The sequence below is a fragment of the Coregonus clupeaformis genome, chromosome 1, assembly GCF_020615455.1.
Source record: "Coregonus clupeaformis isolate EN_2021a chromosome 1, ASM2061545v1, whole genome shotgun sequence".
NCBI classification, from domain to species: domain Eukaryota; kingdom Metazoa; phylum Chordata; class Actinopteri; order Salmoniformes; family Salmonidae; genus Coregonus; species Coregonus clupeaformis.
The window spans coordinates 73408429-73434827 of record NC_059192.1 but is presented as its reverse complement, the minus strand read 5'-3'; the positions used below and the strand labels follow the sequence as shown (position 1 = coordinate 73434827).

The 26399-nt window shown below is 45.3% G+C and overlaps 1 protein-coding gene across 1 annotated transcript in view; it reads right to left on the bottom strand.

Annotated features, from left to right (window-relative positions):
* Nucleotides 1-26399, bottom strand: part of LOC121576605 (myocardin-related transcription factor A) — a 44873-nt gene that overhangs the window by 9435 nt on the left and 9039 nt on the right. Inside the window, 8 exon segments of the mRNA XM_041889877.2 lie at nucleotides 35-151; nucleotides 153-167; nucleotides 322-479; nucleotides 1865-2032; nucleotides 2600-2675; nucleotides 3006-3061; nucleotides 4862-4927; nucleotides 25422-25607. Of these exon segments, the coding sequence (XP_041745811.2) occupies nucleotides 35-151; nucleotides 153-167; nucleotides 322-479; nucleotides 1865-2032; nucleotides 2600-2675; nucleotides 3006-3061; nucleotides 4862-4927; nucleotides 25422-25545 (780 nt within the window). The 5' untranslated portion in view covers nucleotides 25546-25607.

The window sequence follows — 26399 nt, the reverse complement described above, 5'->3', positions numbered from 1 at the left end:
CTCTGATAGACAAACGACAGGGGATGTCTTTCACCTTGGTCTGACCAGTAGCAGGGCGGGAAGCTACCGACATCGCTGTCCCATTGGTCAGCCTCTGTGGTGGCAATGAGTCTTGGCCATTCACCAACAGTGGAGGAGGAGGAGGAGGGTGGGACCTGGGTAAGGAACTGAGAAAACATCTGATTGGTCAGTTTAAGCGTCAATAATGGGACAACTCCTGTGATTACTTGTCTATGTAAGCATGCAGGAATACCAGTGGCTACATGTCTGTCTCCATTCTGTGGCTATACGTACTGTACAAAAAAGACTTCAACCAACTACCTGTGAGGGGGACATGTCTCTGTTCTGAGTGAGCATGTCAGAGGGGGACAGCTGGGAGAGAGGACCCAGTGGAGAGTCGTGATTGGCTAGCGTATCCGGAGAAAATGCATCACTGCTGTCCTCATCCAATGAGGATTCTCCTGCAGCCTTTGGAGAATCTGAGAGAGACATTTATTAAACCTCTATTTCACCGTTCTTCTCGCCAAACAAATGATTGTCTACAATAACAAGTTGATTTGTTGTGAGGTTGAGTAGCACTACAACAAATATCTGTATTTCAAACAGAGGGAATAGTAATTGCCAATACAAAAAGAGGCGATTTCCAAACAAGAATGACTAATGATGGAAGTGGTCACAGTCTCTCCAGCACAAGGATTTAGCAATAACAATGTCCTCACACCAGTCCAGAATTGTGAAATTGATGTATTGCAATGATAACATTTGAGGAACATTTGAACGTGAACCATGAACAGTTATTAATTGAAGATAAAGAGGCCAAGAATTGAAAAAACACTGTAGGGAGTTTGGGAATGGTTGGGTACATTTGTCTGAGTGAGGGACTAATTCTCCTGGCCAGTAAACGTATTGCAGTGGACTGTGCTCAGGAAGGACGCTCCTACCCAGTTGACTAATGTGTTGTTGTGCACATACGCAATAGAAGTTCCACTATATACCCAGTAAAGTGTTGCAATGAGTAGTAGTGTTGTATACTTGATCTGTAATGTATGTTACACTGGACAATAAAAATGGGTACATACCTAGAACAGAAGTGAGTGTTTCAGTGGACATTCTGTGTGTGTGTGTTTGTGTGTACGTACCCAGTAGTGAGTGTGGCAGGGGCCGATGTGTGTGTGTGTTGCAGTGGACAGTGTGTGTGTGTGTGTGTGTGTGTGTGTGCGCGTGTATGTATTGCAGTGGACAGTGTGTGTGTGTGTTGCAGTGGAGAGTGTGTGTGTGTGTTGCAGTGGAGAGTGTGTGTGTGTGTTGCAGTGGACAGTGTGTGTGTGTGTTGCAGTGGACAGTGTGTGTGTGTGTTGCAGTGGACAGTGTGTGTGTGTTGCAGTGGAGAGTGTGTGTGTGTGTTGCAGTGGACAGTGTGTGTGTGTGTTGCAGTGGACAGTGTGTGTGTGTGTTGCAGTGGAGAGTGTGTGTGTGTGTTGCAGTGGACAGTGTGTGTGTGTGTTGCAGTGGAGAGTGTGTGTGTGTGTGTTGCAGTGGAGAGTGTGTGTGTGTGTTGCAGTGGACAGTGTGTGTGTGTGTTGCAGTGGACAGTGTGTGTGTGTGTTGCAGTGGAGAGTGTGTGTGTGTTGCAGTGGACAGTGTGTGTGTGTGTTGCAGTGGACAGTGTGTGTGTGTGTTGCAGTGGAGAGTGTGTGTGTGTGTTGCAGTGGACAGTGTGTGTGTGTGTGTTGCAGTGGATAGTGTGTGTGTGTGTGTGTTGCAGTGGAGAGTGTGTGTGTGTGTTGCAGTGGACAGTGTGTGTGTGTGTGTGTTGCAGTGGACAGTGTGTGTGTGTGTTGCAGTGGATAGTGTGTGTGCATACCCAGTAGTGAGTGCTGCAGAGGACAGTCCAGGTCTACAGGCAGGATGTTCTTGTGGATGAGCTCTATAGGACCAGGTCTGTGGGAGATCTTATCATTAAGGTCATCAGCCAGCCTGGCCCTCTTCAGCTGCAGCTGCTTGGCCTGCAGAGACGGCTCCGCTGATGTCTCTGTGTTAAGAGAGAAGAGAAAAAAAAAAACACTGTATTTGGCCGGTTAGACGTAATGCTAAATTCTCTAAAACGACGTTGAGGCGGCTTATGGTAGAGAAATTAACATTAAATTCTCTGGCAACAGCTCTGGTGGACATTCCTGCAGTCAGCACACCAATTGCATGCACCCTCAAAACTTGAGACATCTATGGCATTGTGTTGTGTGACAAAACTGCACATTTTAGAGTGGCCTTTTGTCCCCAGCACAAGGTGCACCTGTGTAATTATCATGCTGTTTAATCAACTTCTTGATATGCCACACCTGTCAGGTGGATGGATTATCTTGGGAATGGAGAAATGCTCACTAACAGGAATGTAAACAAATGTGTGCACAACATTTAAGAGAAATACGTTTTTTGTGCGTATGGAAAATTTCTGGGATCTTTTATTTCAGCTCATGAAACATGGGACCAACACTTTACATGTTGCGTTTATATTTTTGTCCAGTGGCTCACTGCCTCTAGAGAAGTAGTGTGTGTGAGGGTGTAGTTCTGTGGTGATCAGAGAGGGGGTGCTGTGACTCACCCTCCAGTATGTGCATCCTGACCAGCTCTGAGCGCTCAGGACGACTCCTGATCTTCCTCTTCAGATAGTCCTCAGTCTGGAAGGGAGGAGAGGAGAGATAGATGAGAGGAGAGAGGAGAGATACAAAGGGGAGAGGGAGAGAGGGGGAGAGGGAGAGATGGGGGAGGGGGGGAGAGGGTGAGATAGGGGAGAGGGAGAGATGGGGGAGGCAGGGAGAGGGAGAGATGGGGGAGTGAGAGGAGAGATGAAAGAGAGAAGAGTTGTAAGGGAGAGGGGAAAGGTGGAAAAGATGAACAGAGAAAGGAACAGGAGATGGAGAAAGAAGCGAGGGAGAGGTGCACTTCAACAAAGACTGCACTTGTTGAACTAAAGAGATAAAGAGAGCTGGAGAGACTACTAGACTTACCCTGGCTCTCTCCAGACTCCTCCGCTGCTCGTGGAAGGCCGCCGGACTCTTCAGTGCTGTGGTGAGAGAAAAGAATAAAGGAACGGCCGTGAACGAAAACTCCAACAAATGAGTACAGAGTACATCACCACTGGAGACTGACAGTGTGAGAGCTGATATTGAGGAACAGATGCTCAAAACAGAACTCTCTATATGAAAAGGTCACTGGAGTTCTATCCACCAAACAGTAAGAGGAGAAAATAGAACTAGTGAGTGACCTGTTTCAGCACAACAGTGAAGGAGGAACAGCCTGCTATAGCATAAGAGAAGTGTACGCATGAGAACCCATAGAACAATCAAAAAATATCTGAATTACAGTGCAGCCAGGAGCTTTGAGATGAGAGAGCAGTGATGGAACGACTTTCTGAGAGAGGGACTTTCTACATTCATCACTCTCTTCAACTGTATCGGTCTTCAGCATGCCCCTGTGGGTGTGTGTGTGTGTGTGTCACATCATTCAGAAGTTGGAAAACACAGACACATTAATAAATGTGGACACACAAACACACACACACACGCACACTGGATGGTTGAAGAGGATGTTGGAGGGACACTGGAGATCTCATCACCTTTTGCACAATGTGAGGCCTTAAATCAGCTCAACTGTCAAACAGTGACGTCTGGGCCTGCTGTGTGTGTGTGCATGTTTATTGAGGGACGCAACGCTGGCTTACGGGAAGGAGTCAAGCCGGAGGTCAGGAGGGTCGCAGACTAGCATGCCTAAATACCGGCCTGGGATTCCTGTGATGTAACCAATCACATCAAGTCAACATTTGCCTACAAATACATGCAAATGGATCATGGAGGATCCAGCCTCCTCTGTAATTCAGTCTGCTTTATAGCGCCAACTGCTCTGTGACTGTAAATCCATGGCATGAGCACATTACTGTCTACTAACTCTACAGAACCTTGACGGTAAAGCAGTTTTCTGGTATAGCTTTGGGCCATGGTCATAAGAAGTCCCTTTTAAAGGCTGGTTTGTAATGCCTCGTCCTCCACAAGACGACAACCTGATCCTCAGTAATCTGGCCTAATCTGTAATAAAGACCTGTATGTCTGAGCCAGGCCACAGTGGAGAAACATAGTTCTCCTGGCCTGTTGTTGTTGTGCAATAAGAATGGGAGCACAGGGGAGAGAGAGAGAGGTCCATCTTATGGCCAGGTTAGACACTTAAACAATAAGGCCCGAGGGGGTGTTCTATATGGCAAATATACCACAGCTAAGGGCTGTTCTTAGGCACGACGCAATGCAGCGTGCATGGATACAGCCCTTAGCTGTGGTATATTGGCAATCAGTGCCTCTCTCCTGTAAGAAGTAGCCCATGCACTTCCTCCTATCGACAGCTGAACACTGATTATCCTCAGTCTCTTCAGCTGCTGAACAGAACAGAACAGGAAGTGGACACAGAAGGGGAAGCTGGCTGGCCCACTTGATAATACCTCAGAACATAACACAACAGAAATTACAACACAACACAAATTTCAACACAATGCAAATTAAAACAACACAATGCAAATTACAACAACACAATGCAAATTAAAACAACACAATGCAAATTAAAACAACACAATGCAAAATACAACAACACAATGCAAATTAAAACAACACAATGCAAATTACAATAACACAATGCAAATTACAACAATACAATGCAAATTACAACAACCCATTGCAAATTATAACAACACAACAGGCCTGTCAGTCCAAGGGGACCAGGAACAGACACTGTGCTGGTCAAGCATGCAGAGGGTGACATTCTATTATATTTGCTGGTCTAGACTCTAGAGATAAGGATAGAGAGTTTGGGCACTACTTACGTGGCATGATCCCTTGGCTGACCAGCTCCTCCCGGGTGCGTCTCTGCTGTAGTTTGAGCTGGAGCACTGCATGACGACAGAGAGAGGTAGAGTCAGCAACTGCCAGCATGGAAACAACAACCACCTCTTCAAAACCAGAGTTTCAGGCCCAGACTGCCATCCTACACTGAACAGTCCATCCACATGGCAGAGATCCTTATCCTTGTGTCAACGAACACTGGAGTAGACAGCTAGAGCAGGACTCAATGGACAGAACCAGCTCCCGCTCGCTTTCATTCTCTTTCATTTCCTCCCTCACTCTTAAAAAAATAAATTAAAAAAAAGCTGTGGCAGAGGGCAAAGGGAGGGCAGAGTACGGTGGCATTTATTACACACTTCCTGTTTCTAAACTCAAATGGTTGTTGTGTCCGCAGTACGCTTATAAAAACACACAGAGAAGAAATAATGTATGTGTGTCTGTGAGAGAGCGAAAGAGAGAGATAGAGGGGGAGATAGAGAGAGCGAAAGAGAGAGATAGAGGGGGAGATAGAGAGAGCGAAAGAGAGAGAGAGAGCGAAAGAGAGAGATAGAGGGGGAGATAGAGAGAGCGAAAGAGAGAGATGAGGGGGTGATAGAGAGAGCGAAAGAGAGAGATAGAAAGCGAAAGAGATAGAGGGGGAGATAGAGAGAGCGAAAGAGAGAGATGAGGGGGTGATAGAGAGAGCGAAAGAGAGAGATAGAAAGCGAAAGAGAGATAGAGGGGGAGATAGAGAGAGCGAAAGAGAGAGATAGAGGGGGAGATAGAGAGAGCGAAAGAGAGAGATGAGGGGGTGATAGAGAGAGCGAAAGAGAGAGATAGAAAGCGAAAGAGATAGAGGGGGAGATAGAGAGAGCGAAAGAGAGAGATGAGGGGGTGATAGAGAGAGCGAAAGAGAGAGATAGAAAGCGAAAGAGAGATAGAGGGGGAGATAGAGAGAGCGAAAGAGAGAGATAGAGGGGGAGATAGAGAGAGCGAAAGAGAGAGATAGAGGGGTAGATAGAGAGAGCGAAAGAGAGAGATAGAGGGGTAGATAGAGAGAGCGAAAGAGAGCGATAGAGGGGTAGATAGAGAGAGCGAAAGAGAGAGATAGAGGGGTAGATAGAGAGAGCGAAAGAGAGAGATAGAGGGGTAGATAGAGAGAGCGAAAGAGAGAGATAGAGGGGTAGATAGAGAGAGCGAAAGAGAGAGATAGAGGGGTAGATAGAGAGAGCGAAAGAGAGAGATAGAGGGGTAGATAGAGAGAGCGAAAGAGAGAGATAGAGGGGTAGATAGAGAGAGCGAAAGAGAGAGATAGAGGGGGAGATAGAGAGAGCGAAAGAGAGAGATAGAGGGGGAGATAGAGAGAGACTAATTGTTGCACCTGACACATCGTCATGACAGAGCGATGCAGGCGGCAATAGTCAGCCTTGTCAGTCAGCAGACTGTTTTCTCACTGTTTTACCACTGCCATTCTTAGGTCGACCTTTTACTATGCATTCTTCACAGTAGCCTGTATTATCAAGCCGAGCTATGGTATGCAATGCATCAATGTGAAGAATGCAGAATGAATTGTTGGTACTGCAAATCTTGCAACAATTAAGGGAAGTAAGCAGGTCCTTATAAGTCTTCCAGTCAGAACAACTGACCTGACCCCCAGTGTTGTAAAGTACTTAAGTAAAAAAACATTTACTTTTACTTCACTACATTTCTAAAGAATATAATGTACTTTTTACTCCATACATTTTCCCTGACAACCAAAAGTACTCGTTACATTTTGAATGCTTAGCAGGTCAGGAAAATGGTCCAATTCACACTCATCAAGAGAACATCCCTGGTCATCCCTACTGCCTCTGATCTGGCGGACTCACTAAACACAAATTCTTCGTTTGTAAATGATGTCTGAGTGACGGAGCGTGCCCCTCACTCAAAAAATTAGTGGTTCAACAAGGGTTCTTCTAAGATCCTTAGGGTTCTTGGCACTGAAAATGGCCCCTAAAAGGTACTTCCAAGAACCCCATAGGAGGTGGGGTTCATCAAGGAACCTCCTTAGTTGGTGGGGGTTCTTGCAGAAACCTAACTGCCCGACTGAAACACTTGGATTTGAATTTGAAAGGACAGCAGGTGCAGGCACTTAACTGAAAATTCTTAAGATCTCCTCAATTTAAGGTAAGGTTCGTCCTGAACCGATCTACATTGATACTGTTTTATGATGATACCATCTTTTCATATTCGGGCAAATCTTTCTAAAACAGAAAATGGACACATTTCAATGGCTATCAATCAACAAAGGTAAGAATATGTTGGCTATGAGAATATGTTGAAGGCTAGCTGTATTGGGCACAGATGACTGAACTGCTCACTTTTGTGTCTGTCTGCAGGTATACAGACAAGGAGGCATACAAAGGCATGTCAATTGGTATTGATATGTTATTCAGATCACATGTACCATCCTCCACCCTTACCTCTTCAAAGAAAATCCCATAGGCCTCTACATTATGGACAAGGTACAAGGTATGTGTATGAAAACCATTATCAAAACAGTTTTTCCATTAACATTTACCACAAAAACCAAGGTATGAATACTGTCGTGTGCATGTTTTGTTAAAAATCTGTATAATTAAAACGTTTTGGATTCACTGACTTCACCCTCCCCTATTAATATAACAGAAAACCTGTTCGATCACCATGCACTGCAAAATCATTCTGGCTATGGATACGAAGAACATTAACATCAACATGCCAGAGGATATACCCATTGGACTTGGGGCTTTGCTGGGAGTTCACCTCATATTTAGATTTCTTTATTCTGCTTTGCCACTAAAATCATAATAAACACTGAAAACTAAAATATTGTGTTCTTGTTATGCGCATTATTATTTATAAAAATAGGGAGGGGGGGTAGTTAAAAAATTAACCCCAAAAGGTTATTCAAAAGGTTCTTTGAGGATCCATTAAAAGGGGTTCTTTCAAGAACACTTTTAAAAGGGGTTCTTCAAATAACTTATAGGGGTTCCCCAACAGTTTCAATTTGTAGAACCCCTAAAGGATACACCAGGAACTAGTGCTTGCTATCCGTAAATTAAAAAAACAAGAAAATGGTGCCATCTGGTTTGCTTAATATAGGGAATTTGAAATGATTTATACTTTTACTTTTGATACTTAAGTATATTTTAGTAATTACATTTCCTTTTGATACTTAAGTATATTTAAAACCAAATACTTTTAGACTTTTACTCAAGTAGTATTTTACTGGGTGACTTTCACTTTTACTTGAGTAATTTTCTATTAAAAAGGTATCTTTACTTTTACTCAAGTATGAGTAAGTATGGGTACTTATTCCACCACTGCTGACCCCTAACCACCTAAACTACTGTGTGTGTTTGAATCACACTAGATACACATCTCTTGAAAGGACCCAGGCTAAGTGAGTGTCCTGCTTCCCTTCAGTCCAGACCTACATCTAAATACTCTTCCACACCTCTCCTTTCCATCCATGGCGTCATTCCTTCATGACTACTGACATCTGAAAGCAAGGGACACAGTTCTAAGTTCCACCATGAAGATCCCTCTGGATCTGCTGCAGTCATGGAGGAAGTAGGACAAGGAGAGGGCTATTTATTAGAATACTGGGACAAAGCCCAACTCTGGCCCCAGGCCTCCAAAGTTAGAGAGAATGCAGAGAGAGAATGCAGAGAGAGAGAGAGAGAATGCAGAGAGAGAGAGAGAGAGAGAGAGAGAGAGAGAGAGAGAGAGAGAGAGAGAGAGGAGAGAGAGAGAGAGAGAATGCAGAGAGAGAGAGAGAATGCAGAGAGAGAGAGAATGCAGAGAGAGAGAGATAGAGAATGCAGAGAGAGAGAGAGAATGCAGAGAGAGAAAGAGAGAAAATAACAGGGAGGAGGGCCAACATGATCTAATCCCAGTGTGCTCATGTGTCATTAGGTCTAATTAAATATATGTCTGCCACCGTCCCCAAAGGGCCCAGACCTTGCACAGCATAGCCCACACCTACTGTGTGTGCATGCGCACACACACACACAAGCGGTTAAGAGCGTTGGGCCAGTAACCAAAATGTCGCTGGTTCAAATCCCCAAATCTGCCATTCTGCCCTTGAGCAAGGCAATTAACCCCCAACAACAACTGTTCCCCCGAGTGCCGATGACGTTGAATAAGGCAGCCCCCCCGCACCTCTCTAATTCAGAGGGGTTGGGTTTAATGCAGAAGACACATTTCGGTTAAATGCATTCATTTCTGCAACTGACTAGGTATCCCTTCCCCTTTCCCACACACCAACCTAGAAGTGTCCCTTGTAAACTCACATGTGCACACACTTGGCATGGCCATTAGAACAGTTCTATTTGCAAAGCGCAGTAATCATCCAATGACCTCACCATTTGGACATTAGCTTGATCATTACACACCACAACCAGGGAGTTACGGAGAAGAATATATGAGGAATGACCAAAGCGAATGCCTTTATTATGGTTCACGGCACGCATCAATAAGGAGCAAGAAGGGGTCATATGAAGCTTGACAGAAGTCTGGTCACCATACAGAACCAAACCCAAAGCTTGTGCTAGACCATAAACTTGTGAATTATAACATCTAGGGCTAGGCTACATCTAAAATGACAAACACACAAATCAGATCTCCCCTCTCCAGAGTGTCTTCTAACCCCACCCACCTTCTTTTAGTCTTCTAACCCCAGCCACCTTCTTTTAGTCTTCTAACCCCAGCCACCTTCTTTTAGTCTTATAACCCCACCCACAATATTTCAGTCTTTAACCCCACCCACCTTCTTTTAGGCTGTGATAGGTTTGTCTCTCGTAATCCATCCTCAAATTCTGCTTGTCCAACTCTTCCCCCATTAGAACAGAGTCCAAGGGGGCGGGCTCAAAGGACAGGAAGTGGTTGGTGTCCAGCATTATCATTTAGACTTTCTATTAATTATCTTTGTAAACATTTAATTTTCATACAGAGGTGTCATCGTTCAAGTCTTGAATGGACGCTGGTATAGCGGTGGACAATGATATGGAGCGAGAGGCAGACGGGTCTCTAAAAAGAGATCTCGTCTGCAATAGAGAAAATCAAGATCGTATTGGCTTTCCTCTCACTAACATCGAGGCAGGGAGAAGACGTTAGTCCAGATAAATTATGACTGTGCTTGTCAAAGATTGATTAAGAAAAAGTAGCTTGAAAATTCTATCGAAAGAGGGGATGTGATTTGATTCAAGAAAGCTTGTGTCGTCTTCTGTCTTCCGGGTCAGAAAGAACCACTATTTTCTTCTCTTTCTCTCCGTCCTTCCCTCGTTTTCTCTTGTCGTGACAGTCAGCTAGGAACGATGGAGCTGCTCTACTAAGGTGTCCAATGAGACGGTGGAAATCGACAGGGTGAAAAAGAGAAAGCACGAGGGAGGAGAGAAAAAGAGGTTAGCAGCAGAGTGGAGAGCCCAGAGAGAGAGAGAGAGAGAGAGAGAGGAGAGCCCAGAGAGAGAGAGAGAGAGAGAGAGAGAGAGAGCCCAGAGAGAGAGAGAGGAGAGCCCAGAGAGAGAGAGAGAGAGAGAGAGAGAGAGAGAGGAGAGCCCAGAGAGAGAGCGAGAGAGAGAGAGAGAGAAGCGAGAGAGAGAGAGAGAGAGAGCGAGAGAGCGAGAGAGAGAGAGAGAGAGAGAGAGAGAGAGAGAGCCCAGAGAGAGAGAGAGAGAGAGAGAGAGAGAGGAGAGCCCAGAGAGAGAGAGAGAGAAGAGCCCAGAGAGAGAGCGAGAGGAGAGCCCAGAGAGAGAGAGAGAGAGAGAGAGAGAGAGAGAGAGAGAGAGAGAGAGAGAGAGAGAGAGAGAGAGAGAGAGGAGAGCCCAGAGAGAGAGAGACCACTCTGCTTGCGGCTCCTCAGTCACGACACACACAGTTAGCGATAGAGTTCTCCTGCTCCGCTGTTACTGTTACAATCTGAGTCTCTGCCCACATACCTCCCCCCTCCCATTCCCAGCTCAACCTACAGACCCAGCCTCCCGCCAGAGAAAAGGGTTGTTGATAAACAACAAAAAACACTTAACCCCTGTTAGCGTTATTCTGATGACCTACTTGAAACATTCAGAACGCATGTTAATGGTTTTGATGAGTCATCATTCATAGTTCAAATGCAGGAGACTTTATCCAATCAGTGACGACAATAACAATGACTGAAGTACAACCAGCTTTCTATTTCTCTCAGTACTGTATGTTTTACTCTATGATGGAACATACTGATACATTGAGTATCTATGGCTATTCGTGTGATGTGCAAACTTCATGTAGTAGAACAACTGCAAAGGAATACCTCAAGCAACTCCTACATCACATGCTAGAATACAGCGACAGAGATGATCGCAGAATCTACCATTCAACCTTGCCAATTTAGGTTACAGTCAAAGCTATTGCATTTGAGGGGCCCCGTCCACGACCTGATTGAATGCAAAGCCTTTCTCTCCTGTCTGTGGCTCCTCCAGAATGCTGCGGAGGTCCCCCCCATCACCCCACCCAGCACCCCCTTGCTCTCTGTGTTTTAAATAGTAGGGACAGCTGGCCAAAAGGGGGCTATATTCAGCTCGGTTTCATCTGTCCGGGGTCTGGGTATGGTTACTTACAGATCCAAACATCGTGACTCACACACACATTGGTGTGCCCCGGCGTGAACACTCGTGCACACATACTCATTTCAACTTTCACCGCCGGTGCGTTTTTCCAGCGCGTCCCCATAGGTTCGCCGCTCGCCGACTAATTGACTCGGCTTCATTTTTAGGCTGCAAACGTGTGTGTGTAGGTAGTTGCACTGGACTTCTCATGATCCGGCCATGGTGGACAGACTGCCCGTAGAGAACAGAGCTCCACCTTGACCAAAAACAGGACCTAAGTCCACCTAGCTTTAGTGTACCACTTCTTCAACTGAGTCCCGGTCAGGAGGAAAGAGGACTGTCGGACCACTCCAGACACAGAGTAACACATTGACTGTCTTGACCATCATCGCCACTTTACTGTGATCCTCAGAGGAGAGAGGAAGGTTGATGTGTTTATGAGCGGCCCAGCCTAATGTGTGGGAGGTTACAGCAGGGCTGTTTCCCATGGCTTTATGGTACCTGGATTGGAGTGTTAGATCGTCTATCTGAGGCGTTCACAGTCACACTGTCATCAACTATCATTCAGTTCAACCAGCATTGGGGAACATCATGCGCCATGTCTATTTCTATGGCCACAAGAACTGTTCATGACACAAACTGCTCTCACCCCTCTTTTTGCAGTTTTAAAGCTTGTTTTCTTGCAATTCTATACATTTTGCCATGTCTAATGTGTATTTATTTGAGTGACTCAAACATTACAGCAAAATCTATAGGCTAAAAAACCTAGCTAAAAAAAGTTAGCGGACATTTTCTTCTTCTTTTTTCAGGAACTCAGTCCAGCTTTCAACTTACTCTTGACAGTTGTAATAGTAGAATGCACAAGGTGCAATTTCAAAATTGGGTAGTGCATCATCAGTTCCTCTTGTCATGTTAGTCATTGCAGACCTTAGAGAGCTGTTTATAACTTGTCAGGAATGTCCAGATCAAGACTGATGATGCACTACCCAATTTCGAAATTGTACCTTGTGCATTCTACTATTACAACTTTCAAGAGTAAGTTGAAAGCCGGACTGAGTTCCTAAATAAATAAATATATAATAACAATAATATATATTTTTTGTTTATGGGGGGGGTGGACCCCATGCCCCCCCTGCTGACCAATTTGGGAACCACTGCATTATAGGACCCCTCAGGCATAGTCTCGCGAAGCCTCGCTCTTGGTTTGATTGAAGAGACTACCTTAGGCCTAGTGTTTCCCACCTACCCCTACCATTGTATTAGGCAGGGCAGGGCCCCTGCCAAGCCAATTGTTGTTTTGACATTTCAGTCATTAAGAAGGCGATCTTACCCAGGGTGCATTCAGCTAAGGAAACAACCACACAGCACCCTCAGTGAAACCCTCTTCTATGTTGTTTCAGCAGGATATAGTATTTCTATGGAGTTCTGAGTAATTCATTGACTCAAACATCCAGGAGAAGTGTGAAGGAACGGTCGGTTGGGCACTGCCACTGACTCCCCCATACCAAGGTCACCTTGCTGGGTCGCCCTGCCCCAGTCCTGGGGAGGAGGAAGAGGAGGGAGAGGCTGGAACGCCTGGAGACACACAGCCACACCGATAACCTTCCACAACCCAGCCTCCTTTCCCTCCATACACGTATGTGCGTACGTACGTGCGTGCGCGTCTGTACCAGCTCTGTTAAGGGTGGGACTGCTACAACCATGTCGGGCGGTAAGGACAGTTCATCCAGAAAACATCCCCCAAAACAAGGGAGTGACAAGAGAACGTAAACGCAGTCATTAAAATTCCTCCAGTGAAAACAGGTGGTTTTTTTCTGCCCTTCCCGTTTCTCCCACGCTTGCAATTCACTGCATAACAAGTATGTTTACATTCTGTGATTCTGGGATGCCCTTCCCTTCCTTCACAACAAACTATAGGCCTAGTACCTCTCTGTTCAGTCAGTCTCTGTACCCATTTCTGAACAGACTGGATATCAATAACACCACCCTGTGGCTGCAGCACTGGAACCAATATCTAACAGATGTGTGTAGTAAAAATCCAGTCGCATAATATGAGCAGTGTTGGGAACAATAATAATAAATTAATAAAATAATAAACACCAACACAAATCTTAAATAGGGTAGTAGCCAGCCACAGAATGCCTTAGACACCCAGGCACGACTATTGCCATTGACGCCTCTCCCAACAGAGGAGGGGGTTGTATGTGGTAAGGCAGGACTGACAGACTCCAACAAAGACCCTGGTTGTGGGTTCATTACCTGTTAGAGGGGTAAGGTGGGATATTATCTGAGGAAGTCTGTTCACCTAAGTGGTGTGTTGTTTTACAAGGTAATCAAAGCAAGGATGATAAGAAACCTAAAGGAAACAGATATAGGCTAACTAGAAGTCCGTCTGCAAGGCAGCACCATGCAGAGTACATAGAAGGGTTTGATTGTGAGCGATAGCAAGCAGATGTGATCAGTGTCAACACTGTGACTCCTCAACACAACATGCCTCACTATTCAGCAAACAGAGTGAGTAAGAGAGAGCAAAGGACAAAGAGGGAAGGAGAGGGAGGGAGGGTGAGGGTGGGAGGGAGGGGGAGGGAGAGGGAGGGAGGGGGGGAGAGATGGAGGGAGGGAGGGAGCGCGAGGGAGCGAGGGAGGGAGGGAGGGAGGGAGAGAGCAAGGGAATGGGTTGAGGCTGAGTTTTGGTCAGTGAGAGAGAAAGAAAGAAAGAGCGAGGGAAAGGGGGAGAGAAAGAGGGTTCCTTTTCCAGGCGCTCTGTTTTGGTCATAGTTCTGTTACATAACAGACATCTGAGATCACTTCATTCTGCACCACATAACCCTCTAGCCTAATACACAGAAACAGATTCCATATCATTCCCCTTACAGTTACAGTTCCACCCCTAACGCACCAGCAGGCATGCAGTCTGGAACATGGTTCGGTTACTTGTGGTGAAGAGAAAATAACAGATTGATTCATTCGGAAAGAAGAGGATGATTCATGTCGTTCTGTCGTATAGGCTAACAATTTAAAAGAGAACAGAGAGCAGCAAAGTCTGATTCATTTTGTGATGGTTATTTATCAAATTACAAGAGTTATTACCGATAAATCTACAATAATCGAGAATTTCAACAAGCATTTTGCTACGGCTGGCCATGCTTTCCACCTGGCTACCACTACCCCGGCCACCAACTCTGCACCCTCCGCTGCAACTTGCCCATGCCCCCCCCCCCGCTTCTCCTTCACACAAATCCAGACAGCTGATGTTCTGAAAGAGCTGAAAAATCTGGACCCCTACAAATCATCTGGGCTAGATAATCTGGACCCTTTCTTTCTAAAACTAGCCGCCGAAATTGTCGCAACCCCTATTACTAGCCTGTTCAACCTCTCTTTCGTAACGTCTGAGATCCCCAGAGATTGGAAAGCTGCCGCGGTCATCCCCCTCTTCAAAGGGGGTGACACTCTAGATCCAAACTGTTACAGACCTATATCCATCCTGCCCTGCCTTTCGAAAGTATTTGAAAGCCAAGTTAACAAACAGATCACCGACCATTTCGAATCCCACCGTTCCTTCTCCGCTATGCAATCCGGTTTCCGAGCTGGTCATGGGTGCACCTCAGCCACGCTCAAGGTCCTAAACTATATTATAACCGCGATCGATAATAGACAGTACTGTGCAGCCGTCTTCATCGACCTGGCCAAGGCTTTCGACTCTGTCAACCACCGCATTCTTATTGGCAGACTAAATAGCCTTGGTTTCTCAAATGACTGCCTCGCCTGGTTCACCAACTACTTCTCAGATAGAGTTCAATGTGTCAAATCGGAGGGCCTGTTGTCTGGACCTATGGCAGTCTCTATGGGGGTGCCACAGGGTTCAATTCTTGGGCCGACTCTTTTCTCCGTGTATATATATGATGTCGCTCTTGCTGCTGGTGACTCTCAGATCCACCTCTACGCAGACGACACCATTTTGTATACATCTGGCCCTTCATTGGACACTGTGTTAACAAACCTCCAAACGAGCTTCAATGCCATACAACACCCCTTCAGTAGCCTCCAACTGCTCTTAAACACTAGTAAAACTAAATGCATGCTCTTCAATCGAACGCTGCTGGCACCCGCCCACCCGACTAGAATCACTACTCTCGACGGGTCTGACCTAGAGTATGTGGACAACTACAAATACCTAGGTGTCTGGTTAGACTGTAAACTCTCCTTCCAGACTCACATTAAGAATCTCCAATCCAAAGTTGCATCTAGAATCGGCTTCCTATTTCGCAACAAAGCCTCCTTCACTCATGCTGCCAAACATGCCCTCGTAAAACTGACTATCCTACCGATCCTTTACTTCGGCGATGTCATTTACAAAATAGCCTCCAACACTCTACTCAGCAAATTGGATGTAGTCTATCACAGTACCATCCGTTTTGTCTCCAAAGCCCCATACACTACCCACCACTGTGACCTGTACGCTCTTGTTGGCTGGTCCTCACAACATGTTCGTCGTCAAACCCACTGGCTCCAGGCCATCTATAAATCAATGCTAGGCAAATCCCCGCCTTATCTGGTCATCCCCAAAGCCAACACCTCCTTTGGCCGCCATTCCTTCCAGTTCTCTGCTGCCAATGACTGGAACGAATTGCAAAAATCTCTGAAGCTGGAGACTCTTATCTCCCTCACTAACACTAACTTTAAGCATCAGTTGTCAGAGCACCTTACCGATCACTGCACCTGTACACAGCCCATCTGAAATTAGCCCACCCAACTACCTCATCCCTATATTGTTATTTATTTTGCTCTTTTGCACCCCAGTATCTCTATTTGCACATAATCTCTTGCACATCTAGCATTCCAGTGTTAATACTAATTGTAATTATTTTGCACTATAGCCTATTTATTGCCTTACCTCCATAACTTGCTACATTTGCACACACTGTATATATATTTTCTGTTGTATTTTCTGACTTTATGTTTTTTTTACCCCATATGTAACTCTGTGTTGTTGTTTTTATCGCACTGCTTTGCTTTATCTTGGCCAGGTCGCAGTTGTAAATGAGAACTTGTTCTCAACTGGCTTAACTGGTTAAATAAAGGTGAAAAAAAATAAAAAAATAATGTCTCTTTTTAGTCATGTGTTTCTCTGCCAGTGTTTTCCTCAATCTTCCCTTCATCTCTGTGTTTCTCTCTTCCTTCTTAACAGAGGCCTCGCTGAGTTGGTGCAGCAAAAAAAATTGTGAACATTGATCATCATGTGAAGGCATTGGTAGACTAACTGATAAGATACAATTACATTTTAGTAGAGTGAGGAGGAGAGGCCCTAGCCAAGCACGGTTTACACCTCTCCGTTATCAACACAATTCATCTCTTTCAGGATGACTCATAATAACAAAGTCCACAATGACCTCTCAGTCAGATTAATCAACTATAATGTTTAGGACAGTGTTGATTCACTAGGTAAAATCTATTGTATAGAGACAGACACAGTGTGTGGATGGACAACAAGAGCTGGAGAAATCAAGGAGTTTCCCAGTGAAAATGGATCCTGCCCTGTATGTGTGATATGCCTATACACGTGTGTGAATATTTATGAATGTGTATGTTGAAAGTTTATCTATGCGAGTGTACATTGTTCATGCTATGCGTTTGTGTGGATGTACGTCTGTCCACTGTATACATAGCAGCAGTTGCCAAGAGCAACAGGCTGTGGTTGGCTGATAGAGCAGCTTCTATAGCTTAAGGGGACAACCTATCCCAGGAGACTGTTTAGTTGTGCTCAGAGTTTTTATTACTCAAGGACTTTATTGGATAACAAATCAAAGCTGTATCTGATGTAGCACTGTGATATGTGCTGAAGTCTGCCTGTGAGTGCAACAGTAACAAGCCTTGTTGGCTTGTGTGTGGTGTGTTGTGTGTGTGTGTGTGTGTGTGTGAGTGTGTGTGACTATGCTCGTGGGTACTGGAAATCCCCCAAAGTCCCCACAAGGACAGTAAAAACAGGAAAATTCCCATGAGGACAAAGGCTATTTTAGGCTTAGGGGATAGGTTTAGGGTTACAATTAGAATTAAAGTTAGAAATAGGTTAAGACTATGTACAGTGCCTTCAGAATGTATTCACACCCCTTTACTTTTTCCACATTGTGTTGTGTTACAGCCTGAATTTAAAATAGATTCAATTGAGATTCTGTCACTGGCCTACACACAATACCCCATAATGTCAAAGTGGAATTATGTTTTTTGAAATGTTTACAAATGAATAAAAAATGTAAAGCTGAAATGTCTGGATCAATGAGTATTCAACCCCTTTGTTATGGCACTCCTAAATAAATTCAGGAGTAAAAATGTGCTTAACAAGTCACATAACCTAATTGACAGAGTGAAAAGAAGGAAGCCTGTACAGTATAAATATATTCCAAAACATGCATCCTGTTTGCAATAAGGCACTAAAGTAAAACTGCAAAAAATGTGGCAAAGAAATTAACTTTATGTCCTGAATACAAAGTGTTATGTTTGGGGCAAATCCAACAACACATCACTGAGTACCACTCTTCATATTTTCAAGCATGGTGGTGGCTGCATCATGTTATGGGTAAGCTTGTCATCGGCAAGGACTAGAGAGTTTTATAGGATACAAATAAATGGAATAAAGCTAAGCACAGGCAGAATCCTAAAGGAAAAACTGGTTCAGTCTGCTTTCTGACAGACACTGGGAGACAAATTCACCTTTCAGCAGGACAACAACCTAAAACAAAAGGCCAAATCTACACTGGAGTTGTTTATCAAGAAGACAAATGTTCCTGAGTGGCCGAGTTACAGTTTTGACTTAAATCTGCTTGAAACTCTATGGATGACAGAGACATATGTGTGTCTCACCTGCGTTAGCTAAGCTAAGACCCCTCTAGCTCCTCTTTCCTCAACCCTTTCCCCCTCACCTCCCTGTCCATCTCTCCCCTCTCCTCTCCTTGTTTCATCCCCCTCTCCCTCTCCCCTCCCTGTCCATCTCTCCCCTCTCCTCTCCTTGTTTCATCCCCCTCTCCCTCTCCCCTCCCTGTCCAGCTCTCCCCTCTCCTCTCCTTGTTTCATCTCCCTCTTACCTCCCTGTCCATCTCTCCCCTCTCCTTGTTTCATCTCCCTCTCCCTCTCACCTCCCTGTCCATCTCTCCCCCTCCTTGTTTCATCTCCCTCTCACCTCCCTGTCCATCTCTCCCCTCTCCTTGTTTCATCTCCCTCTTCCTTCCCTGTCCATCTCTCCCCTCTCCTCTCCTTGTTTCATCCCCCTCTCCCTCTCCCCTCCCCTCCCTGTCCATCTCTCCCCTCTCCTCTCCTTGTTTCATCCCCCTCTCCCTCTCCCCTCCCTGTCCATCTCTCCCCTCTCCTTGTTTCATCTCCCTCTCCCTCTCACCTCCCTGTCCATCTCTCCCCCTCCTTGTTTCATCTCCCTCTCCCTCTCACCTCCCTGTCCATCTCTCCCCTCTCCTTGTTTCATCTCCCTCTTCCTTCCCTGTCCATCTCTCCCCTCTCCTCTCCTTGTTTCATCCCCCTCTCCCTCTCCCCTCCCTGTCCATCTCTCCCCTCTCCTCTCCTTGTTTCATCCCCCTCTCCCTCTCCCCTCCCTGTCCATCTCTCCCCTCTCCTCTTTATCCCCCTCTCCCTCTTCCCTCTTCCCTCCCTGTCCATCTCTCCCCTCTCCTCTCCTTATTTCATCTCCCTCTTACCTCCCTGTCCATCTCTCCCCTCTCCTTTCTTTGTTTAATCTCCCTCTCCCGCTTACCTCCCTGTCCATCTCTCCCCTCTCCTTTCTTTGTTTAATCTCCCTCTCCCTCTTACCTCCCTGTCCATCTCTCCCCTCTACTCTCCTTGTTTCATCCCCCTCTCCTCTCCTCCTCCTTTCCCCTTTTCCAGCCAGGCTGCTGACACTCTTCCCTCCTGAGAGACATTAATAGAGGCTGGGTGACTGTAAAACCAGGCTTCATTGCATTGCACTCTTCCCTCCCCGTTACATAAACTCAACCACACAGCTCCTCCACAGCCTAACACTGCTGCTAGAAATGTTCACAGCCTCCAGGCTGCCTCCGCTCACACTGTACCCACACAGAGGGCAACGAGAGAGGGGGACAGGATGTGGGAGTGGGACATCTCTAGGGTACTTTCCAAGTTTCCATACAATGTGTGTTTTTGTGTACATTTATGTAATTATTTATGTCACCTGAAGCCTACTAATGGAAACGTCACTTTTGACATGGATGACATTAATGGAATGTTCTAACCGCAGGCAGGCTCTAAGAATTTATATCCCCAAATAAATGACGTTCCTCTAACCATGAAAAATCACTAGGCTTGCACTGCACGGGGAGAAGACGTGTTGAATGGACAGATTTTATTCTGAAAGAACCAAATGACTATTCCCCACATTCGCTCCAGGCTCTCCGTCATTGCTCTAGTAGTTTAGACCATTGAGCCACACACCTTTAGTCATGCATTAACATACCACACCTTGCTCTGTTGCCAGGTGTGGGGGTTGGTGGTGGTCTGGGGAGTATCATCAGCAGTGATACTATTCATTGTTGACAGACAGGACAAGACTGATAACCTGCCCTGCCAGACTGGCCAGACAGTCCCAGTCAATCACACCCTAAACAACCCTGGAGCCAGCTGGGCTTGGCTCCACAACACCCAGGAGCCAGCCAGTCAGTCAACCTCTCTGGGGGTTGCAGGTCTAGCTCATCTGCGCTCTGCAGTCCCAACCCAAATTTCACAACGGTCAGAAAAGCTGGGACATGGATCAGTGTCCCAGATCAATCCTGCGGGAGTGGGCAGTCATAGCCAGGCCAGCTGCTTTCAATGAGGGGCTGTCGTCTCAGAGAGAACAGTCAAATCCATCATCCTCACTGGCTTGCCCATCCACCCACCCTCCATCCATCCATCCCAGCCACCCTCTTAGCAGGGGACTCCCTCCAGGGCACCCCAGCTCCAGGCTCCCCTGCCTGCCCATATATCTGCCACTGAGCTGGGCTACTGTTACAGCGTGATCTTTCCTCTTTCAACCAAGTAGGATAGTTGTTAAGTAACTTTACTACAGTAAGCACCGAAGCTTATAGGCACACATGCCAGAATCGCATTCATTTATTCAGTCACAGTCCAATCATTCAGATGGAAAACCTTTCCAACAGAAGCAGAAATAAATGTAATGGCAATCTAATGAAAATACATTTTATAATTGTATATTAGCTTCAAATTATGGTGCAAAACCAAAATAATGCTGTCTGGCTATGGCAGTGTGATTCAGTATGATTACAGTTATTTTCCTCTGTTCAATTGGCCTTGAGATTACAGAGCGGCTGTGAAACTTTAACAGGAAGCTGTAACAGAGGAATACATACTTCACACAATGGAGGGCCATTAATATACAACACGCCATTTAAGTTGCACTGCCGCTATGACACATCTGCGCACACGCACACAAAATCTGATATAAACAAATACTCAACAAAGAGAGAGTTCTTTACCTGACTGTATAGCCATGTCCCTCTTCACTAGAAGGATAAAGTACAACCTCTCTCCAGGTTCAGCGATCCATTCTCCTAAGAGAACAGCTGGAAAGAGAGGCTGCCGGCAGAGTTGCGTTTCCAAGAACAAGAAAGTTTGACGCCGCCCCACTCCACAACATCCACAAACAACACAGCGTGTTTGTGAGAGTGTGTGTGTGTGTGTGTACACCAGCCTGCTGTGCCTGTCTGCACGCCCTTACAGAAAGGGTGTGTGTAGGTCTGTCTGTGTGTGTGTGTGTGTGTTTGAGGCAATTAGTTTTTCTTTCTTATTGCTCCTTGGATTCCATCCAAGTCCAGCCCTGAGTTGTTAACCTCGCTGGGGCGACTCCTACTTTTTCACGTTCTGTGACAGTTTTTTTCTTTAGAAAGGCAGGCTGCAGGCAGAAGGTCACTCCCTGCTGTTGTTGTTGCTCAGGCAGAAAACAAGGGAAAACACTGGTGCCTGCCGATCTGATCTGCATCACAGGTCCCCTTTTGGCCTCAAGTATTAACACTACTCCCCTCCAGTCTCTAGCTCTTTGTGTTTTCCTATCTCCCCCTCTTTCCTTCTCTCTATTCTGCAGAGTTATGCAATTCCGTCTTTTGGACGACTCCTCTTTTTCATTCCCCACTCCCCCTCTTTCCCCCACCCCCTCTTTCCCCTACGCCTCCAAGTTCTAAATGATCTCAAAAGGCATTATTACACCCTGTTCTCCCACTCTCTCCATTAGGGCTGACCCTATTTAGTCAACTGGTCAATTGTTTGGTTGACAGGCTGTTGGTCGACCGAGATATCTTTAGTCGAGCAGTCACAATTTTTATTTTATTTTTTCACGGTGCAAAAGACACCCGTCTGATTGGCTCCTGTCTCAGTGGACTAATCCATTGCGGAGGCCACGGGGACGGCACAGTCCATCATTCTAAGATATGTGATCCCGAAACTGTATATGGTTATATTATGTACAAATAATGGTGCAACACTAATAAATCTAATATTATTTTATAACAAATGCGCTTTCTCCCACGTTGGATACGGTCGCTGTCCGCGGTTCTGAAACAATCTTCAGTGCATGGTAGAATTGGCGCCTTTCCCTATGTTTCTATGTGCATAACAGCAAAGTTAATCAGCATATTGGGATTGAGAACAATGCGGTGAAGGCAGCAGCAGCAGAGATGAGGAAACAGCCCTTGCCTTAGCCTAATTGTCTAAGGAAATTGAGGAGAGAGGAAACCAACTTAAATAGGTCTATAATTAATAGCCTAACTGTTAAATGTGCCTGGCTTTATAAATCATCCATATACAGTGCATTCGGAAAGTATTCAGACCCCTTGATTTTTCCAAATTTTGTTATGTTACAGCCTTATTCTAAAATGGATTAAATTGTTTTTTTCCTCATCAATCTACACATAATACCCCATTATGACAAAGCAAAAAGTGTTTTTTTCTTTTTTTGTGTGTGCAAATTTATTTAAAAAAAACAAAGCTGAAATATCACATTTACATAAGTATTAAGACCCTTTCCTCAGTACTTTGTTGAAGCACCTTTGGCAGCATTTACAGCCTCGAGTTTTCTTGGGTATGACAATATAAGCTTGGCACACCTGTATTTGGGGAGTTTATCCCATTCTTCTCTGCAGAGCTGAACTAAATGGCTGAAATTATGTTGCAGCTTCAGCACGGAGAGCGCAATAATCACTTGCTGTGCTGTGGTGCGGTTTCACTGCAGTAGGGAGGAGAGAGAGACAACGTGCGCCAGTCACACAGGCACTCCCTGTCATGTTTTTAACACAGCGTGACCATCAGGCTCTTTCTGGAGTCGTTTGTGTGTCTTAATTATTTAATCAAACAGTGTGCTTAAAGCATCAGACAAGCTCAGCGCATATGTAGTTGATTTTATTCAAACACATAGGGTGGTCTGTCAATATATGGGGAAATAAGGTTAAACATTTGGTCCAATCAATTGGTCGGGGACAGCCCTACTCTCCTTTACTACACCCTGTTCTCCCACTCTCTCCAACAAGTTCTAGTGCGTTAGAAATAGGGATGCACATGTTGGTCCATTTTGCTGCTGACTAACTGACCCTCCTTAACCGGTCAACAAATGGTTACATTTTCTCCAAACAGTAAAATGACGTGGCCAACAGAAAATACTATCAGATATCTGTATATAATGACGAGATGCTTATGTTTCCGACAATGGGAGTCGTCCCAAGGCGGGAAGGCAGTTTACGCCCAAAATAAGCCCATAGAAACGTATTGGGATTCTTTTGGACAGGGTCGCCTCTTCCTCTCTGTAAGCATGCATACAAGGACCGCACGTTTCATTAAGAGCTTAATGGAACATTCAACAATAGCAAGCCTATCGTCTTACAGACAAAAGGCTATAGCCTATTATTTAACATGCAACTCATGTAATGAAGCCACTAATAAAAAGTCATTTTCAAACGCGGCAAAATGCAATTCGCAGGAAAACGCCGTTCTAAACAGAGCAACAAATGCGAGCAGAAAACATTTGTATTACTTTTCTCCTTCAGGGCCATACTATCAAAAAGAAAAGCGCTAAAGTAAATCAACATGTCCTTTTCTTTCAGTCTTTCCTCCTTTCTTTCTCTGAGATCTAGGCCCACGCCCCCACACACACACACACACCCACAGTGTGCCGAGTGCTGACCCCACTCAAAACCTTGACATGAAAGCGTGTAAATATTCACAACAATAAATCTTCCTCAGCCCTCCTCTCCTCTCTAAAGCGAGGTACTAGGTGGAACGAGAGATTGCATAACTCTACTTGGAAGAGAGAGAGCGACAACATCATAGCTGCCGTGCACAGGGCATCAAGATTGTCATAGACTAGATAGGAGGTTGCATCCCATTCTATGTTGTGTACTACTTTCGACCAGGGCCCATAGGGTAAATAGGGTGCCATTTATGTGGCGGGCCACAGCTGCCGTTCAGAGAGCATAAGATGGTAGACTAGGTAGATGTAATGGACTGATAGCCTCGCTAACATTCCTCCGTTTCTCTGGAAAGGTCCTGCTACAACCTGTCTGCAGCCAGCAGCCAGCCAGCATGCCCTGTATGAAGAGTTATTAGCCCAGGTAGGGGATGCTTAAAACGGGGAGTGTTGCCCTTGGGCTGGGGGAGCGAGTGGGGAGTGGGGGTTAAACTCTAAAGATCCACCTTTTAGCATTGTAATTCACTTTGCAGGGAGGGTCTATCCTGGCCTTGACTGAGACTCCCATCTGGTTCTTAAGCAAATCTTGTTAAGCAAACTCGTTGCAACTTAAGACAATTTCACTCCCCTTACAATTAGCTGGACATGTCTCATTGAGATACAATCTAGGCATATTTTACAAGAGGGACCTGGTCAATATAACAGCAGTAGCACATAACGAACCAATACATCAACTCCATCATTATCACAGTCTCAGCAATGATCCTTTACTCCCTACTGCCCTATGACATCATACATACCACCTCCTTCATCCTCATCTGACCAGCTAATCTCCATCTCTCTAAACCCTCTGCTGTGGAGATAGATGGAAGCTGTCCACTGGTATATGGCTGGGAGAGCTGTACAGGCACGCCTCATACTGAACTCCTGCTTTTCATGCAAACAGTATTTTCCCCCACCTCAACACTTACAGGTAACTGCCAAAATAAAGGAAACACTTGAGTAAATGAGGGACACAAAGTATATTAAAAGCAGGGGCTTCCACACAGGTGTGGTTCCGGAGTTAATTAAGCAATTAACATCCCATCATGCTTAGGGTCATGTATAAAAATGCCCAGTTGCCTATGATTTTGGCTACCATGGCAAGAAGAAGAGATCTCAGTGACTTTGAAAGAGGGGTCTCAAAGGTGCATAGGGGGTTTAAAGGGTGTGTGTCTCAGTCACCAGATCCCAACCCAATTGAACACTTATGGGAGATTCTAGAGCGGCGCCTGAGACAGCGTTTTCCACCAACATCAACAAAACAGCAAATTATGGAATTTCTCGTGGAAGAATAGTGTCGCATCCCTCCAATAGAGTTCCAGACACTTGTAGAATCTATTCCAAGGCGCATTGAAGCTGTTCTGGCGGCTCGTGGTGGCCCAACGCCCTATTAAGACACTTTGTTGGTGTTTCCTTTATTTTGGCAGCTACCTGTATGTAATCTGTTCCTTTTACATATGTTGCATGATTCAATTAAATTTACTGTTGTGTTTACGTTGAAAATTGCAATTTTCTTTCCCCCACCTCTGAATGGAAATTTAATTAATGGAAATGTAAACAGAAGGGCATTGCATTGGCTGTAACACATAGGACAGTGAACTAAGGCAAACAATGGATTAAGTTCCTAATTTATTTGACGGTACGCATGATACGGTATGTCTGATAGTTGATGAAAGAAGAGAATCGTATCGGGGAATAGGGAACGTTTTCCCTGGGACACCAACTCACCATTCTTCCTGTCCCGCACAGGCATGTCGTTGGAGGCGGGCTGCAGAGTCAGCTCCTGAAGCTCATTAGTCACTGCTTCGCTCCGCGGGCTAGGTGCGGAGCCAGGTGACACGCCAACAACCATGATGCCGGGATTTGGCTCCGCCCCATCCTGTGGCTCCAGCGTTGCCAGGGTGACAGAGAAACCTGTGAGATATAAAAAAAAATAGGTAGGTTAGATTTGGAAATGGTCCTATGCAGAAAATATTGTTTCAACAAGGTGGGGAACTCTGGTCCAAAAGACTGCAGGGTATGCAGGATTTTGTTCCACCCGTGGCACTAAAACACTTGATTCTGCTTAATAATGGATTTACATTTAGACCACTTAGTTTTATGAGGTGTGTATTTGACCTGGGCTAGGACTAAAATCTTTGGCTGTCCAAGTCCAATTTTGCCCAACCTCCCCCATCATGACCAGATCTGTAGAAACTATGGCGAAGGGTTAGGGGAGATAGATGTAGCCTGCTCTCCCTATCTGTTGCTCAGGGCTGAGAGGTAGAACCCGGAACACACCAACGGAACACTAAGCACCTCTTGTGCAATTATGGAACTCTCAGACGCAGAAAGAACACCCAACTTCAGAATGCATGGCCGCAGGCTAAGGATTATAAAGGCAACCATCTGGAGGAATTAGCATTTTGTGTTTCCCTTGACCTCTGACACTTGTTGAAGTTATGGTTGACTTCAGCGCAGTGTTTCTCCTATAGGGTCGTTCCACCTCAAAAAGCACAAGAAAGAGGATTTCCACCCACCATCTCAGATTGTGCCAAATTTGTTTATGTAGTTAAAAAGAGATAAGATTAGGATTCCTAAAAACATGTTTTATTGTATTTTTTTATTAAGCTAATTTACTGCGCCAAAATTTGCATTTTCATTTATAGGATTCATATACACTACCAGTCAAAAGTTTGGACACACCTACTCATTCAAGGGTTTTTC